Below are 15,889 nucleotides of genomic sequence, written 5' to 3'. Positions count from 1 at the left end.
CCCGAAGCTTGAGGATGATGGTTATTTCGCTGAAATCACTGATGCACAAACAAATATGCAAATCACATATATAATAAAAGACTTAACCGACAGAGGAATAGACTTTAAAATGACTTAATTTAGGTTTAAATCTTTTCACGTACAGCTGCAGATGAAACTCTGTAAAAAAAGGAGGTAAGTGAAGACAATCTGTTGAGTTGCGAGGGGCTAATCAAGAATCACACAGCACCAATAACACAACGTCACACAGTTGATCTATAAAAACATATATTTATTGTTCTGTTACTGTCGGTTAACTCCATCAACAATAAAGGGCGGCAAGCCAGGAGACATACTGTACACATTTCAATAGAAATCCTCTGAGAGCTTCCGTTTGTCTGTTCAGTGGCAATAAACAACGCAACGAGAGAAAACAGAGCAAAGAGAAAAAATACAACACAAGAAGCTGAATATTTGCTGTCGATAAATGCTGGGTTTTGTCATGGTACGTTCCGAAATCCTCCTTCAGCCTCATTTCAAAGTGGTTCATCTCCTCAGCAGAGGGGTAAAAATACTGTACATTGTTCTGTACATGAATGCGACTGAAGAGTAAGATTGATTTTTATTTATCCTCTGTTCAGGACAGTGATAACTACTCCCCAAAACAAGCCAGAATAAGGAACGTCAAGTAAATGAATAAATGATATTTGGACTCCAAAGACAGAAATACAGGTGCTCTGTACTTGACAAAATAGTGTGTGGATTAAAATAGATAAAGATTATATATGTATATTTATACTATATATAATATATAAAGGCTTAAATCTCTAGATACAAGGACAGCCACCAGTGCTGTCCACACACATTCCTTAGAACACAAACCCTTAAAACGCAGCAACAAACTCTTGTTCTGTACATCTGCAGTAAAACAAACAGGATCCTGATCCCAAAACGTACACTTGCTCCTCAGTGAGAAGATGAACTGCTGCAGGTTTTGGATATGAAAGAGAAAGAAAAGAGTAAACTTGTGGATGTTTTGCAGCGTCAGTTTGAAAACATCGTCCATGTCAAGGGAACATTCCGCACTGAAGCAAACAGTTCTGACTCACAGATGTTTTTCAATGTGGGTGATCATCACAACCACAAATAAACCCATGTGCACAAAACTCAAGAAAAATACAAATTCAAAATGGGGAGACTTGTGTGCACGCGCTGCTTCCACTGACTCCAGGCAGGAAGTTACTGATCAATAACACAGAGCTTGTTTAGTTGAAGCACATAGGGTCTGTCGAGCGGCGGTGCTGCGACAGGAGGACGAGGGGGAAACGTGGCCGGAAGAATGGAAGCCTCAGTGGTTGAGCAGTTTCTCTTCAAGGCTGCGGTTGAACTATTAGTTCATACGTGTGAAGCTAAGTGGTTCACAAAGTGGAAGATCTGAAGTGGATGAGACCAGGCCCCAGTGTCTGTTTCAGTCCAGGCAAAACCAAAAAAATGAAAAACCCTTTTACATTCCACTCACTGCAAAACAACATATCCAGCTCCTCAAATTCACAAGGAACCTCGTGCATCATCATCATCCTCATCCTCATCGTGTCTTCAATCTCCATCAAGGAGCACCAACGTTCAGACCGAATGTGCAAATGTCGTCTGTAACGCACAGAACCGTTCCGACACAACTTGACAAAAACAACACAACAGACAAAGAAGAACTTGTTGCAGTCCTCCGAAACATCCCGTCCGCTGGAAGAAAAAAAAAAACTTCACAATGAAATTCACTTTGTTTCTGATGTCGCAGGATTGAACTGAAATGATTCAGTTTATGTGCCACAAAACAAATGGAGAAGAGGATTAGTAAGAGACTGCATACTGTTGTGCAAACGTTCATACACTGTTACATCCAAAGGAAACAACAGAAGATAAAACAATTGCACCTTCCTCCGAGGAGAAACCAAACCAACAGCTAGGGCAGTTGTGACCCATTTAAACTTCAAAGCATCTCAAACTTTTTAACTGTGCTTGGAAAACTGCAAAAAACTAAATCAGCTCAGGGTTCATCACTTACTCTCAATCACGAAAACCTTAAGTGTAAGGTTTATAATATTGTAAAGTAATGATTTTAAAGTGACATTTAACTCAGTCTCATCTGTTCAAACGATAAATCTAGTTATTGTTAAATAACATCTGACTGTATTCATGAAATAAACCTCTGCTAATAAAAAAAAATCTTAAAAGTTTCTTTAAACTGAAATAAAACCATTTGTGCTCAATCTTTGGCTTCAGTGGAAAAACATATCTCACTTTTGCATCACTTTATTTAAAAAAATATCTGACCCTGATTAGATTTGATTTTGAAAAGGTCAAATTCAGCTTCTGGCCACTTCTGCTCCAATTTTGAAGAGGATATTCGTTTAGACCTTTTCATTTTCCCCACATTGCCTTCATTTCAAATAATTTTCCTTCACTTCTCTTTTTCTATTCGTAAATAAATGTAATCTGCGTCTTCTCAAGCTTGAACTGTTGCTTAAATGTAACAAAGACCTAAATAATTTGGATAATAAAAATTCAAATGATCTCAAGTTTCCTCTCCAAAAATCGAACTGTGGTGCATCAGAAGTCTGGTGAAACTTGTGTAAAATATTCATGTGTGACAATATAACATTTTTATTTTATTCCGTTTGAGTCCGTCTCGAATAAAGCACAGAGACAGCCGCCAACTGTACCTAATAAATCCCACAACTATTTCAGAATTTGGCTGAAGAAAATACAGAACGTAAAAATCCCTCAAACGTTTAATTAACTTCTTCGATCCAGACCTGGTTTAGTTTAAATCACATGTGAGAAGAAAAGCTAAGAAACTCTGCATCAGCTTCCTTTAAAGTCTGAAAACCATGTGAGACGGTCACTGGATGATGCAGTTGCTGATCTGAGTGATATGAATGACCCCGATCATGAAGCCGAGCTGTTTGGCGGGAACATGGCCGCTCACAAGGGGGATTGATTTGTCCATGACGACAACAAAGACAGTGGACGACCAGCTGGTTTGTTGTGAGCCCTGCGGCTGCTGCACAGTCAAAGCTGACAATTAGCTTCCATCCCCCTTTCTTTAACATTAGCCGAGGTACCACCCAGGGGAACGTTGGATCAGTTGCTATAGTAACAGTTGAGGAGAGGAGCTCAGAGTGGCTGGGACTGAGTAACGTGGAAGGTGTTTGCTTGATGTGTCTGGGTTGGAGTTTGGTTCTGTGCCGGCTGGCTCTGGGACTTTGGATGCGGCTGCGGCAGCTGCAGGATGTGCACCACCCGGTTCAGGGTGTCCGTGTTGGCAAACGCCAGATACTGGCAGCAAAGCCAGTCCTCCAGGCTCACGCCACAAGCTGTGTCCAGCGAGCGCTCGGCAAACTTGATCATCATCAGCGTCCGCTTCAGGTCCAACCAGTTCTGGAGTGTGGCCTCGCGCTGGCTGGATGTGGCCCCTGACATGGGGCCTACGCTGCTGCATCCCAGCGCCTGGAACAAGTCCTCCCGAGGGCCCCAGAGGAGGCACTGCAGGCAGGCCCGAGCCTCGGACATGCGTATCCTTTCGGAGGGGTTGACGGTGAGCAGTAACCTGGCCAGCTGGTGGAGGCCCTGTGAGTAGAGCGACCTGACGGGCAGCGGCGGCAGGTCAGCCCAGGTGTACTCCCTCTCCTTCAGCTCGGGCATCTCCTCAAAGGGATTGTGCTGGTGCAGCATCTCGTAGATGAGAATCCCGGTCTGAAACTCGTCACATTTGCGGTATTGAGTAGCCGTGACGATCTCTGGCGCCAGGCGCGACTGGTCCCTCAGCGTACTGGGGTCGGCAGCCATGAGAGTGCTCTTCTGCTTTGCCTGGGAGAAGTTACTGATGATGAGGCGGGCGGGACACGTGGCATTGGCGGCAGCTGCCACAGCACTGGCGGAGTTTGCACCTGAGCCGCTGGTGCTGGTGCTGTTGCTGTTGTTGTTGGGCTCGAGTAATTCCAGGTTCCAGGAGTTGCCAGGTTGGCAGTTGACCAGCAACAGGTTTTCCAGTCGCAGGTCACAGTGCGTCACGTGATACGGTTTCATATGCTCCAGGCCGGAGCACAGCTGGAGCAGCAGGAGACAGATCTGCCGCTCGTACAGCTCCGGGTTGTGAGTGTGGCGAGTGACACCCTCTCGCACAAAATCTGCCACCGTTTGGAAGGGCACCTCACGTGTGATGACCACCACTCGGCTCCTCAAGCGATTGGCCGTGCTTGTGTGACCCGTGGCTGGGGTTTCGTGTAATTTATCATTCGGTGCTTTAGAGTCTGTCGTCCTAGTTTCTTTCTCTTTGTCCTTCAGCGCGCTCACGTCTTCTTCCTCCTCATCCTCTTCCTCCTCCTGATCTTCTTCCTCCTCCCACGGCAGCAGGCGTGCCGGTACGTCAGCCAGGAAGTGACCACAGTCCTGCTGGATGTTGAAGTGCACGGCCAGGCTCTGTCTCACTGCAAGACTGTGGAAGAACTGCTGTTGGGTCTCCTTCACTTTGCTGCGACAAATCTGGATAAATAGAGAAGAGAAGAGAAAATTAACATAATGTCAGGTTTGTTTTTGAGTGGAGAAATCTCTCATTACAAAGAAGTTAATTTGGCAATTCACAAATACTATTATAAAAGATGCCTGGATAATTAGTTTGTTTTGTTATAGCCACCAAATAGTAAAAAAAATAATTAATAGCACTAACAAGAATTGTTTGTGAACTTTTATATATTAGTCTCTGCACTGTTTTATGTTTGAAAACCTGCTGAAACACTAGACTTAAAGATGATTATCTTCAGTTAAGATAAATGGGTTTGAGACTGAATGCCACACACAGTGCAGGGAAGTCAGATTGGAGGAACATATTAAAGGTTTTGGAACAATACAGTGTAACATCACTTAAGATATGATCAATAACTTTTAAAGTAAAGAGAATGATGTTTGTACTAAACTTACAAAATGTAAACATTTTGCACAACGATGTATCTTGATGAGTTTTAATGTATCATATCCTCAATTTTCTATTTTACTGCACATGGTCAATAATACAGTCAGACAAATATAAATTAAGATCTTACTTTAGTATTTTCTCAGAAAATCTAAATAAGCAAACACTTCGCTGTAAAAAAAACTTGTAATGTGTAGATTTAGGTTTAATTCATCACCTGCCTCTGGAGGATATTTTTTGTTAGTCTGTTAGCAGGATTAAGCAAAAACTACAGACGGATTTCCATAAAACGTCATGGAGGGATGTACTATGGGTAAGGGAAGATGTCATAAAATTTTGGTTTGGATCTGAATCAAGGGGCAGATCCAGGATCATTTTTTACGCTCTTTAACATTGTGAGATAGGGACATTTCTTGTTGATTTCACTGAGAATAACTCATTGATCTTGATGAAAAAAAATCATACATGTTTAGGGGACTGATTTATAAGTGTGTGCAATTTTGTACTGATCCCCAAAGAGAAAAATGTATGTAGTGAATTTAAACTTGGTTCTAAAAATGTTATTTATTATAAAAGATGTTTTAATCAGTCAATCAATGTGCACTGCACTTCATTGCTCATATATATGTTGTCTAATGTACATGTAAAAGTTACTAGAAGTCTATAGCCCTGCTCTACTTTTGACCTACTGTGTGTGTGTGATGTGTTTCTTATGACTGCCACTACCTCAATCATTCCACTTTATTACTTCTGTTAGGACTGACTATACACCTCTGTAAGAATGTACATGTTCACTGGATGTTTGTTTAGACATAACTCTAAACACTGCAGCTGCCTACGGATCATCCTTTGAAGATGCAGTGAGGTTCAAAATGGGAACGTGGTCTCAGACCTTTAGACCACGTAGACTTTACACTGCACCGCAGTGTTTGTGTCTGTAACACAGAGCCCCGGGCGTTTCCTGATATTTTAGGGAAGCTGTAAACCTTTAAAGCACCTGGAGTCGCTTGCTGAATTCCCCTGAGAGTTGAGAATTCACACAGTCACGTTGAAAGCGGAATAATTAGCTTGTCATACAGTTGCAGGTTTTAGGAAGGCAGGAGCACACGTGGGCCACATCAAAATAGAGAGATGGGGAAAATATAATTGGAAAGTTGGGGCCTGTCTCTGTTCTGCTGCTCCTAGTTGCCTTATTTATGGATGAGAATCATAAAAAACAAGACTTTCTCTTGAGCCTGCTGCTAATATGAAGGCGAAGCTTTGAAGTGTTGCGGAGCACAGAGAGTTTCGTACCCTGTGAATAATGCAACCTTCATCCATATCTGCTTTGTATTTTGCTTCAGAGCTCTTCCGGGAAGCTCTGCCCCTGCCCCTCTCCTATCACACACACACACACACACACACACACACACACACACACACACACACACACACACACACACACACACACACACACACACACACACACACACACACACACACACACACACACACACACACACACACACACACACACACACACACACAGGCAAAAGTGCTCCCCTCACACAATTATGCATGCACACACAGGTTTCATTCCACAAGATCGTGCCCTAAAGGCTTGAAGTGCAAATATTTCAGCACATTCCTCCACCGCAGTTAAGTGAGTGGGAGGAGATTCTGCCAACCGAAACAAAACAATGGTGATTAATGAATCTTTTGTGTTCAACATTCACCAGACCCAAATTTAACAAAGCATCTCTCTCAATGCAGCAAGAACGCAAAGTAGGACAAGACAAAATAACAAAAATACAAACAAACAAACAATAATACATTCAAACTCCTACAATGCTGAAAAGAACAAGTTTGTTGCAATACTTTGGTGAAGTATATATTATGAACTGTGGCTGTTTTTAGGTCGGGCATGTAGCAAGTAGTTGAAGTGGGACAAACTTGCTCAGTTTGTGTTTCAGGGATCATACAATGTTCACAGGTTTTCGATTTTACATGTTATGGTGAGTATTTAGTATTAATTTACAAAAACTGCACTAAATTAAAACAATATATCAATACAAGGGCCAATAATCATACAAAAAAAAAAATGTTGTCTTGTTTTCCACCCAACATTTAAAACTCAAATATATCAAGCTTGCATTGATATACCGTAAAACAAACAGGAGAAGCTGAAACAAAAGGTTTGGCATCATTGCATTAAAAAGACAATTCATTGATTATAAAAATGGTTTCTTCATCTACAAGTTATTTTTCTATAGATCAGATCATTATTCAATTGACCAATAAATGCAGCTATATGGCCCACTACTACATTTTTTTCATCTGAATCTAGAAATTTGAACAGCTTGTTTTACAATTTCTAGTCCAAAAAAACAAAGGTGCATCACTTTGTGTTAACTAAAGTAACCTTAAGTAAGTAGAAGTAAGTCAAATGTGGTAGATTTCATTTAATAGACTTAAATAAAATTCCTCAGGCCCTAATATAATACCCTATTAACCATAGTCTTCTTTGCCAGGCAAAAAGCAAACAGGATTATAATGTGCATTAAAACAGAAGTGGTCATCCTGCAGAACAAACTCATCTGTAAACAGGTCATATCACCTTGATAGCGTAGTTGACCAGTGGGTCCTTGGCATAGGAAGCAGTGTAGTAAACAGCATCACCCGCCTCGCAGCAGGGTTTCCCAGTGGTCAGTCTGAAAAGGGACCAGCTGTCAGTCCCAAATCTCAGATGATCCTTCTGGCCAGCCATGAAACGGTCCTCGCACTTCGTTGCCAGCTTCCGCAGCGTGTCTGTGTGGAGACCCCGGATCTTCCCCACCACTTCATCCCAGCTGTCCAGACCTCTGTAGAGAGCAGATCTCTGGGGTTTGGAGCCTCCTCCCCCTCCAGTACCAGCAACTCGACCTGTCGCCCGACCCCTTCCAGCCAGAGACTCTGTACTTGGGTAGGGTCTCCTCTCTCTGCCGGTGGCGCTGGGTGCAGCAAACGCCGGCGGAGGAACCATGGAGGACGTGCTGTTAGTCGGGTGGCCCCTGTTGGTGGCTGCAGCAGCTGACGGCCTCTCTAGTGAGTCGCCGCTTTCGTGATTGTGGGATCGATGAGGCTCGGAGCTGAGGGAGGAGCTCTGACTTGCCGTCTCCCAGGTGGAGTCCAAGTCGTACAGAGGGTTGGCCACACTGAGGTTGGTGCCCCCAGGTTTAGCCTCAGCCCGGGGTCTCTGGGCTCCCTGGGTTTGCTCTTTGCCTCCCAGGCTCGAGTCGGTGCTGTGGCGAGGTACACCCTTCTTGGGTAGTGGTGGGGGTGTGGCCTTATGGGCTGGCTGGTCGGCGGGTCCGTCCAGGTCGATGGAAGCCAAGGTGTCAGTGGATGCTTGTTTCCTTGGTTGTTTCAGGGGGATCATGTTGGCTCTGGATTGACCTGGAAGAGAGGGGAAAATGATGCCATGTTTAGTTTGTTACTAAGAATCAATGAAATTCAAACTGATATAGAACTTAAATCACTGTATCGTATACCAGCAGAGAAACATAAAATAAAAAGTTAAATTTAAATGTATCATATTGTGACATCAGTGGAACTGCATTTATCATTCAGGCGGTCTGTGTTCACCCAAAGTAACTAAGTACCTTCATCAGTACCTCAGTACAATTTGAGGTACTTTTCTGAAACTACAGTTATATCGACTGCATTTTGTTGGACAATATTGTACTTTTTGCTCAATAACATTTACTTGACAGTTGCAGTTACAAGTTACCTCGTTGAAGATTGAGATTTACTTAACTGAAAACCATCTTGTGAGTTAAAAAAACATCGAGAGAGATCAAACTACTCAACAGTATGTTCAACAGTAAAACTAAAAAAACAAACAACATTAAAATACTGCATATATGCAATCAAGTCATTAAATTGCTGTATTGCGTCATTTACTTCTGATGAGCATATGAATTTCACCACTGGCAGGCTGAGTTAAATTTAAATATCTTGTTGAGTATATTTTTCTGAAGGTGAGCCACTTGTTGGTTTGAAATACAGTTTTGTCTTTTTTCAAGCTTGAATTCTTTGATTCATTTTCTTCTGAGCAGACAATGATCTATTGTAAAAATCAAATATATCCAATATAATTTACAATTATCAGTGAATGATTTATCACCAGATTTCCTAACAGCTGAAAAGAAAATGACATCTGACATGCAAATCATTCCACGCTCATCATTATCTTCGCTACAGCTATTAGTTGCTATCCATCAGCATTTTCTCCCTCCCACTGGCGTGCTGCCTCCCATAAAGATGAGAAGGTGACACGAGGTTGTGTGCTGCGGCACGTGAGGTAACTCGTGGCCCTGAGGAGCATTCAAGCCAGAGAGCAGGACAGCTGGGCACAAGTCGTCCCTCCAACCATCCAGCTGCCTGACTCAAATCTGAAGTCGTGGTCTGCAGTGAGGCTTAAACAGGCAGCGTGGAGCGCACACTTATCAGTTACTTGAAGTGACCTTATTTCTCTGGGATGGAGGTGGGAGGGGAAATGAGGGTAGAGGGGTTGATTGGACTCCCTCAAAGTGTTCTGGAGTTGCGGACCGCAGAGGCAGAAGGGTCAGAGACGAGTGTCTGGTGTGATGAAAAGAGCAAAGGAATCGTGGAGCTTGCATGATGGGAATGAAAGAGCCTGATGGTTTTAACTGAGTGGATGGACAAGGTCACAGTCCTGCTGTGCAGCTTTTAACTCACAGGGGAACACCCTGATTTCTTTGAAGATCTCGATAAGAGGCTGCACTCCCCACGTGACAGGCATCAAATGGTTTCTCTACGCAGAGACTAAATGCTGCTCATTAAGAAGTCCTGTAAATAACTCCTCACATGTGCATCACGCTGCCATCATCTTAAGTAACCAGCGGAGTCCTTCAGAAAGAGCAGTCGGGATGAAGTAAATGAGTCTTGTTAATCCTCCCTGGAACGAGTGTATTTAATGTGTTCCTCCACCAATCTGCAGTAATCCAAGAAAACAACTGTCGCCTTCTGTCTTTTATTGCAGCAACGTGCCATGACTTAACTTGATTACGTAAGACTAACCCAGTTAGTGACTGTCCCCTTACTTAAAAAAAACCAAAAAAAAACTACTGCAACTATTGCAGCAACATATGTCCTCCCTCATCAAAGTTATGATGTTCAGTGTGCGTTGAAGCTGTTTAAGAGGGAGGATTCAACTGTGGGATCATTATGGAGGCTGCAGTTTGTGGTGCTGTTGGGGTGTACTGTGTTAAACTGACAGGAGTTTATATTATTTGGTACACCCTATTTATATCAATGAGTGTAGGTTAAACAGCAGAAACACTTCTCAGTGATATGTAACACATTTTAACAGTAGCAGAAACTATAGCCTCCAAAATGATCACGCAGTTGAATCAACACCTCTCAATTTAAAAAAATTGGAAATGGAACATTTTAATATAATGCAGGATTTATTGCATGACATTTCTCTGGGTTTCTCTATAAAGTTGTAAGGATTCAAACTTCTATGGAAAGATACTTGAGATAATGTATGTTTTGATTTGGCTTTAGAATGGGGATTCTAAAAACATATGGCCTTGAGCATAACACGTTAGAATTTATAGCAAAAAATAAATTAAATTAGGGGTCTGACAAATTTCTTTGTGTATATATGTTAAAATATAGTGAAAAAAGAGGCCAACGAGAATTTTTCAAGAGGAGGATCAGATTACACTTAAAATGACAGTGTTAGAAAAAAACAGAACTACTTAACATCCTTTGACCTTTGTCGCGTATCAAGGAGATAAAACAGCAAAGCCCCCGTCTCTAAAAAAATCTGCTCAGGATTAAAAAGCTAATCCCTTTCTCTAAAACGCAGAACTTAATATGTGTGAAACTGTTATCTGTCTCTGGGTACCTCTCTTCTGTTCATCATTACATCATCATCATCACAGCTACTGTGCTGAGGAAGTCGCAGTAACAAGGCTTGTTACATTATTAGCAGGGTTGAGGTAATGGTTTCCTCCCTTTTTATGTTTTCTGAATGAAAATTAAAACGATGATTTAAAAATGTGAGAAAATGTATGTACTATTTATTCATCTTCATTTAGATGAAATATAAATACATTTAAGATTTTCAAATTAACAGGAAAATAACTTCTTAAACAGAGTAAATTAACCAAATATTGTTAATGCTATATATTAAATATAGAAAACATCATATATTTCCACATATTTAGACTCATATTTTCCAATATTTGTCTGTAAGGAGATGAGGGAACTTGTTCTCGAAGCAGAGCGATTACTGTTCAGCCGTCGTGCAGAAATAAAACTAATTGTGACACCATGACAACAGGAGGCGATAGAGGAGGTGGGTAGAGGGGAGGAATGAAGCCGGAGCAGTGGCGAGGGTGGCTATAGAGGAGGTGAAAGTGACAGAGAAAGAAAAATGCATAAGAGGCGATGGGGGGAGCAGGAGACCCCTGACAACAAAGAGATAGAGAGACAGACAGTTGATGAAAGAGACAATTAATGCGAGATGAGGTCGAAAAACAAGGAAAACAAGCCTACCTCAATTCCACTAATGCCTCAAAGTTTTCAGGTAAATGTGGTGCAGCAGCAGCAGCACAGGGAGGCAGAGAGAAAAGCTCTGCTCTGCTTCCATCCCTGAGAGTCTGTCCGGAGCCGCTGGTGCCAACAGGCAGGCTCAACGCTCCCACCAACACTGGAGACTTCTCAGTGAGTGAGGCAGAGAGCGCTCTGCCTCCTAGTGCTCGGATTAAAACACAAGTGTGTGCTTAGCGTATATATGGCAAGTGAGTGAGAGAGAGAGAGAGAGAGCGCGAGAGGCAGACACTTATGAATGTGATTCTCCACTAAAATGTGTGAACAGGGAGTTTTTCCGCAGGCGAAACTGAGCAGCATGGAGAGTGGGAATGCAAATCTATCCTGAAATCCTGTCAGGTCGAAAACACTAGATAGAAGCTCTGTGTGTTCATTTTAAAGGCCACACACACCCTCACAGACGAAAATGTTCTATGTTTAATGGAAGTCAAACACACACTTGCTCCTGCATTGTCCCTCATTAGCAGCATGTAGAACTAGGCTGCCGGCAGCTCATCTTGCATCATCCAGGGAGCTTTTAGCACATTCCAAATATATTCATCCAGAGCCGGTGTGCATTCTGAGAATCACTAAAAAACACACACTGTACCCAGTGTTGCTCACACCCTTGTAAAAGAGCCTAATTAGAACAACGACACACAAAACCTCTGATGAATCCTTTAACAAGAAGACCAACACACATTTAAGACATCACACAACATGTGCAAACACACAGTGATGCAGCTCAGTAGTGCATCTTCTCCACAAACCCACACTCCAAATCCCTTTGTGTTACTTATTCTTTTTCTCTCCCACACTGCCTGATCATAATGAGATCTTTCCAACACTTCATGTTGTAAGTTGCCAGACACGTTTGACAGCTGAGCCTGCCTCTCTCTCTCTCTCCCCTCGTTCCACCACCACCGGACATGTGAACCTGAGCTGCTGACAAAAATATGATGATGATATTATTACAAACAGACTGCAGAACTTTATAAGTATTATTATAAACCACAGAGTGGGTATCGGGACCTATTTGTTACTTCAAAAACTCTTTTTGTTTAAAAGACTATACCTGAAATCATCTTGGGCTGCTCAGACAAAAATCCAAACACATTTAAGATGAATAAATATTGATAACTTGCTGAAAAAATGTCTTGTTTTAAATTAAGAAAATATATATATTTATGCGTAACTACATAAATAAAATTCAACCCTCAATATTTCCCTTTTCCGATGGTGTTCAAAGCCAAAAAGCCAAAGCCTTGAAGTGAAGGTGAAGTTCATCTTTTTTGTGAGGTTATTGCACTTGCTGAGGGCTGGTCTCAATGTTTTTTATCAACAAAAATGCCACCGTGAAGCAAATAAGATTTTATCTCAGTTATTTCTATACAATTTATTTTCTTTAGCTTTAAATAGGGTTAGGGGTTAAAGCAAAAACTAAAATAGACAGTTATAACATTGTTCTTTCTCTTTTTTACAGATTTAACTTCTGTGTGTTTGTTCTTCTGACCCCACTCACTGTGTCAAATTAAACTAGAAAGCTCAGGTTAAACATGTTATTATTATAAAAAGACATTTTTATTTGGTATAGAAGATTTATCTACTACAATCAGGAATCCAGTGAAACTGACAGAATTATTCAGCTGTGGACTTTAGTACTGTTTTCAACTTTGGCTTGAAGATTGCAGAGTCAAACCTGAATATTTAGAGTAAAGACTAAATAATGATAAGGCTCAATTATATTTCTGTCATGCAGTACATATTCCCGTTGAGAATTATTCCCAGGGACAGACACACTTTCAAAAACTAAACTCGGGACACAGATTTCCACCCTGAACTGAAATAAATAATTTCAGGTTGATCTATATTCCAAATTGACAACTGTGGATGATGAGATGTGTTGAGAATTTCGAGCTGCAGCTGTTTTAGCGGGGAATTAATTATTACTTGTCACATCCGGAGGTGTGCTGATGCTTAAAAAAGCAAAACCAGCCACTTTTACAGTAGTGAAGTGAACTGCAGAGGCTGAAGAGTGACATATTCTGGAAATGTTCATCACCTGACTCCAGGTACCTAAGAAAAGTTTTGATCAGTACCAACTAGAATGGCCCCTTACATTCAATCAAACTGCACCAAATTACACACACTCATAGATATCAGTCCCCTAAATGTGCCTTTTTCATTATGATCCATGAATCATTCCTCTGACAAAGGGGAAATATTGAAATAAGCCCTATCTCGCAATGTTAAAGAAAGTGAAGAAAACGATTCCTAAATCCAGACCCTAAACCGGATCCGCACCAAAACTAAATGGGGTCTTTCCTGAGTCATTCTTCCACCAGTTTTGTTTTAGTCTGTCCAGTTGTTTTTGTGTAATCTTGCTTAAAAACCAACATACAAACCAACCAACTAACAAACCAACTCCTATAGCAGAGGTAAAAAACAAGTGCAAGTCAGACAAAATATAATTTGCAGCCAAAACACTGTAGAACCATGTGAAGTTTTTCTTATATCTCACAGTCAGCAGCTTATCTGCATTCTCCCTCTCATTTGTCTTGATAAAAAAAGTATATTCTGAACTGCATAAGGAAATTGTTCACTTTATATTCTGGCAAACCCTTTGCAGTGCAAAATAAAATTCAGGTGTTGGTGATGAGTCAATCACAAAATCAGTCCTACACAAGGGTAAAATGCATTTTGGTGAACAAAGGCTTGCAGACTTTGTAGTTCCTGCACAGTAAGAACTGGTTTACATACATTTTCTCAGCTTTATGTCCCCTATATACAATGCTAATACACATAAAGACAAATTTAAGAAACCATCTTTTGCATGTGTCGCTCTTACCGATGTTGCTGTATGTGGCGCTGCATTGGCTAGAGGCAGGAGAGTGGGAGTGATGGGAGTGATTCCCGTCCTCCTCCGGCTCTCCGAGGCTGCCCTCGCTGGTTGAAGCTGGTGTGGCGAGCAGGTTGGCATGGCTCTCCTCGCCCTCCCCAAGCACCAGACCCAGATTCACTCTGGCACTTTGACAGGGGGCACCGAGTACATCCCGATCCTTCGCATTGCTGGCACTGCCCGGTACCTGGCTGCACATGACAGGAAGAGAGAGGCGCGGATCAGTTAGTTATGAAAATGTGGAGTACGGGCTCCATTAACAGTCTGATGATGAAAATAGTTTGGCTTCTGATGTTTCACCCACTACTTTGATTAGGTTCATTATTCTTATTCTTTATTCTGCATGATAATATCTGCAAAACAAGTCAGAAATGAAGCAGGATGATATTAGAGCTCCATTTCAAAGATAGTAGTGTTTAAAGATGATAAACAAGCTTTTGATAAGGGCCTCTATCTGCCATTGTTCATTTTGTCTATGACAAATAACTGTATCTAGGACCACAGGATATGAACTAAACAAATACAATAATGTTTTTATCTTTTCAGTTTTTCAAATCAATGTCTGTATCACTTCATCAGCACTCTTCTTCTTTTTCATTAAGGGATGAATTGGGGACAGCACGACTGAAAGACACCGAGGATATTTTCTGCATGACTACAAACATATGTGGAAATAGCTGGTCACATTCACTGGGGTTTAGAGGACTGAGAACAGAGGAAGTATCGAGTGACTGCTCGCTAAACTGTTGTTTTCTCGTTTTTTCATTGATCGACGAAACAGATCTTTCCTGGATTATATCGGCTCTTTTTGTTGTATTAATAACTCTCACTTCCAGGGAGTGTGGAATGTTATTTTTCTTTTCGGGACAAACACTCCCCGTGTGAGTGCAGTTGTACTGGACCAGACGATTAAGAACTAAGTATATATTTCTCAGATTTACTGTATTTTTGTGGATCATCGATGTTGAAATAGAAGCGGTAAACAGTACTTTTCAGAGTTTTCCCTGGTTTCTTTTGCAAAACCCTTCTTGTAAAACCGGCATTAGTAGAATCTTAAAGGGGAGTTATAATTACCCATGTAATTTTAGCAATAGTCAAATTTCATATAACTGATTCTTACAATCTGCTGACTAATTTTCCAAGTGTAGCAACATTGGTGCAAAGTATTACCTCAAGAAATTGACAAGAGTAAGGTGTTTAGGAAATAAATAAAAGTCATCTGCTGCATTTTACGTCTCTGTTGAAATGCTTCTTTTCACAACTACTTACAGCAGAATAAATACATATTGTCCCCTATTACACAACAAGACCATATCTTTATAATGAACTGACAGCAGCTCATCTGAGTTGTGGACACGAGGAATCTAGGTCATATCTTACAGTTACTCTGGGTGTGATATCACTGACAGAGCTGAGACTGCATAGAGCGACTCGGACCACAGTGTGAAAGCCTTGAGGAC

General features: G+C 41.4%; 1 protein-coding gene across 1 annotated transcript in view; it reads right to left on the bottom strand.

Moving 5' to 3' along the window:
• Nucleotides 1–252: 252 nt before the first annotated feature.
• peak1 (pseudopodium-enriched atypical kinase 1) overlaps nt 253–15,889 on the bottom strand; it is a 100,900-nt gene continuing 85,263 nt past the window's right edge. Inside the window, exons 5-7 of the mRNA XM_034589241.1 lie at nt 14,379–14,620; nt 7,545–8,362; nt 253–4,521 (exon numbers count right to left, since the gene is read on the bottom strand). Coding sequence (XP_034445132.1) covers nt 3,154–4,521; nt 7,545–8,362; nt 14,379–14,620 — 2,428 coding nt within the window. The 3' untranslated portion in view covers nt 253–3,153. The remainder of the gene's footprint in view (nt 4,522–7,544; nt 8,363–14,378; nt 14,621–15,889) is intronic.

The sequence above is a fragment of the Hippoglossus hippoglossus genome, chromosome 6 (assembly GCF_009819705.1).
Source record: "Hippoglossus hippoglossus isolate fHipHip1 chromosome 6, fHipHip1.pri, whole genome shotgun sequence".
NCBI lineage: Eukaryota > Metazoa > Chordata > Actinopteri > Pleuronectiformes > Pleuronectidae > Hippoglossus > Hippoglossus hippoglossus.
The sequence above is the reverse complement of the archived record's forward strand: the minus strand, read 5'-3'. Positions and strand labels throughout refer to the sequence as shown.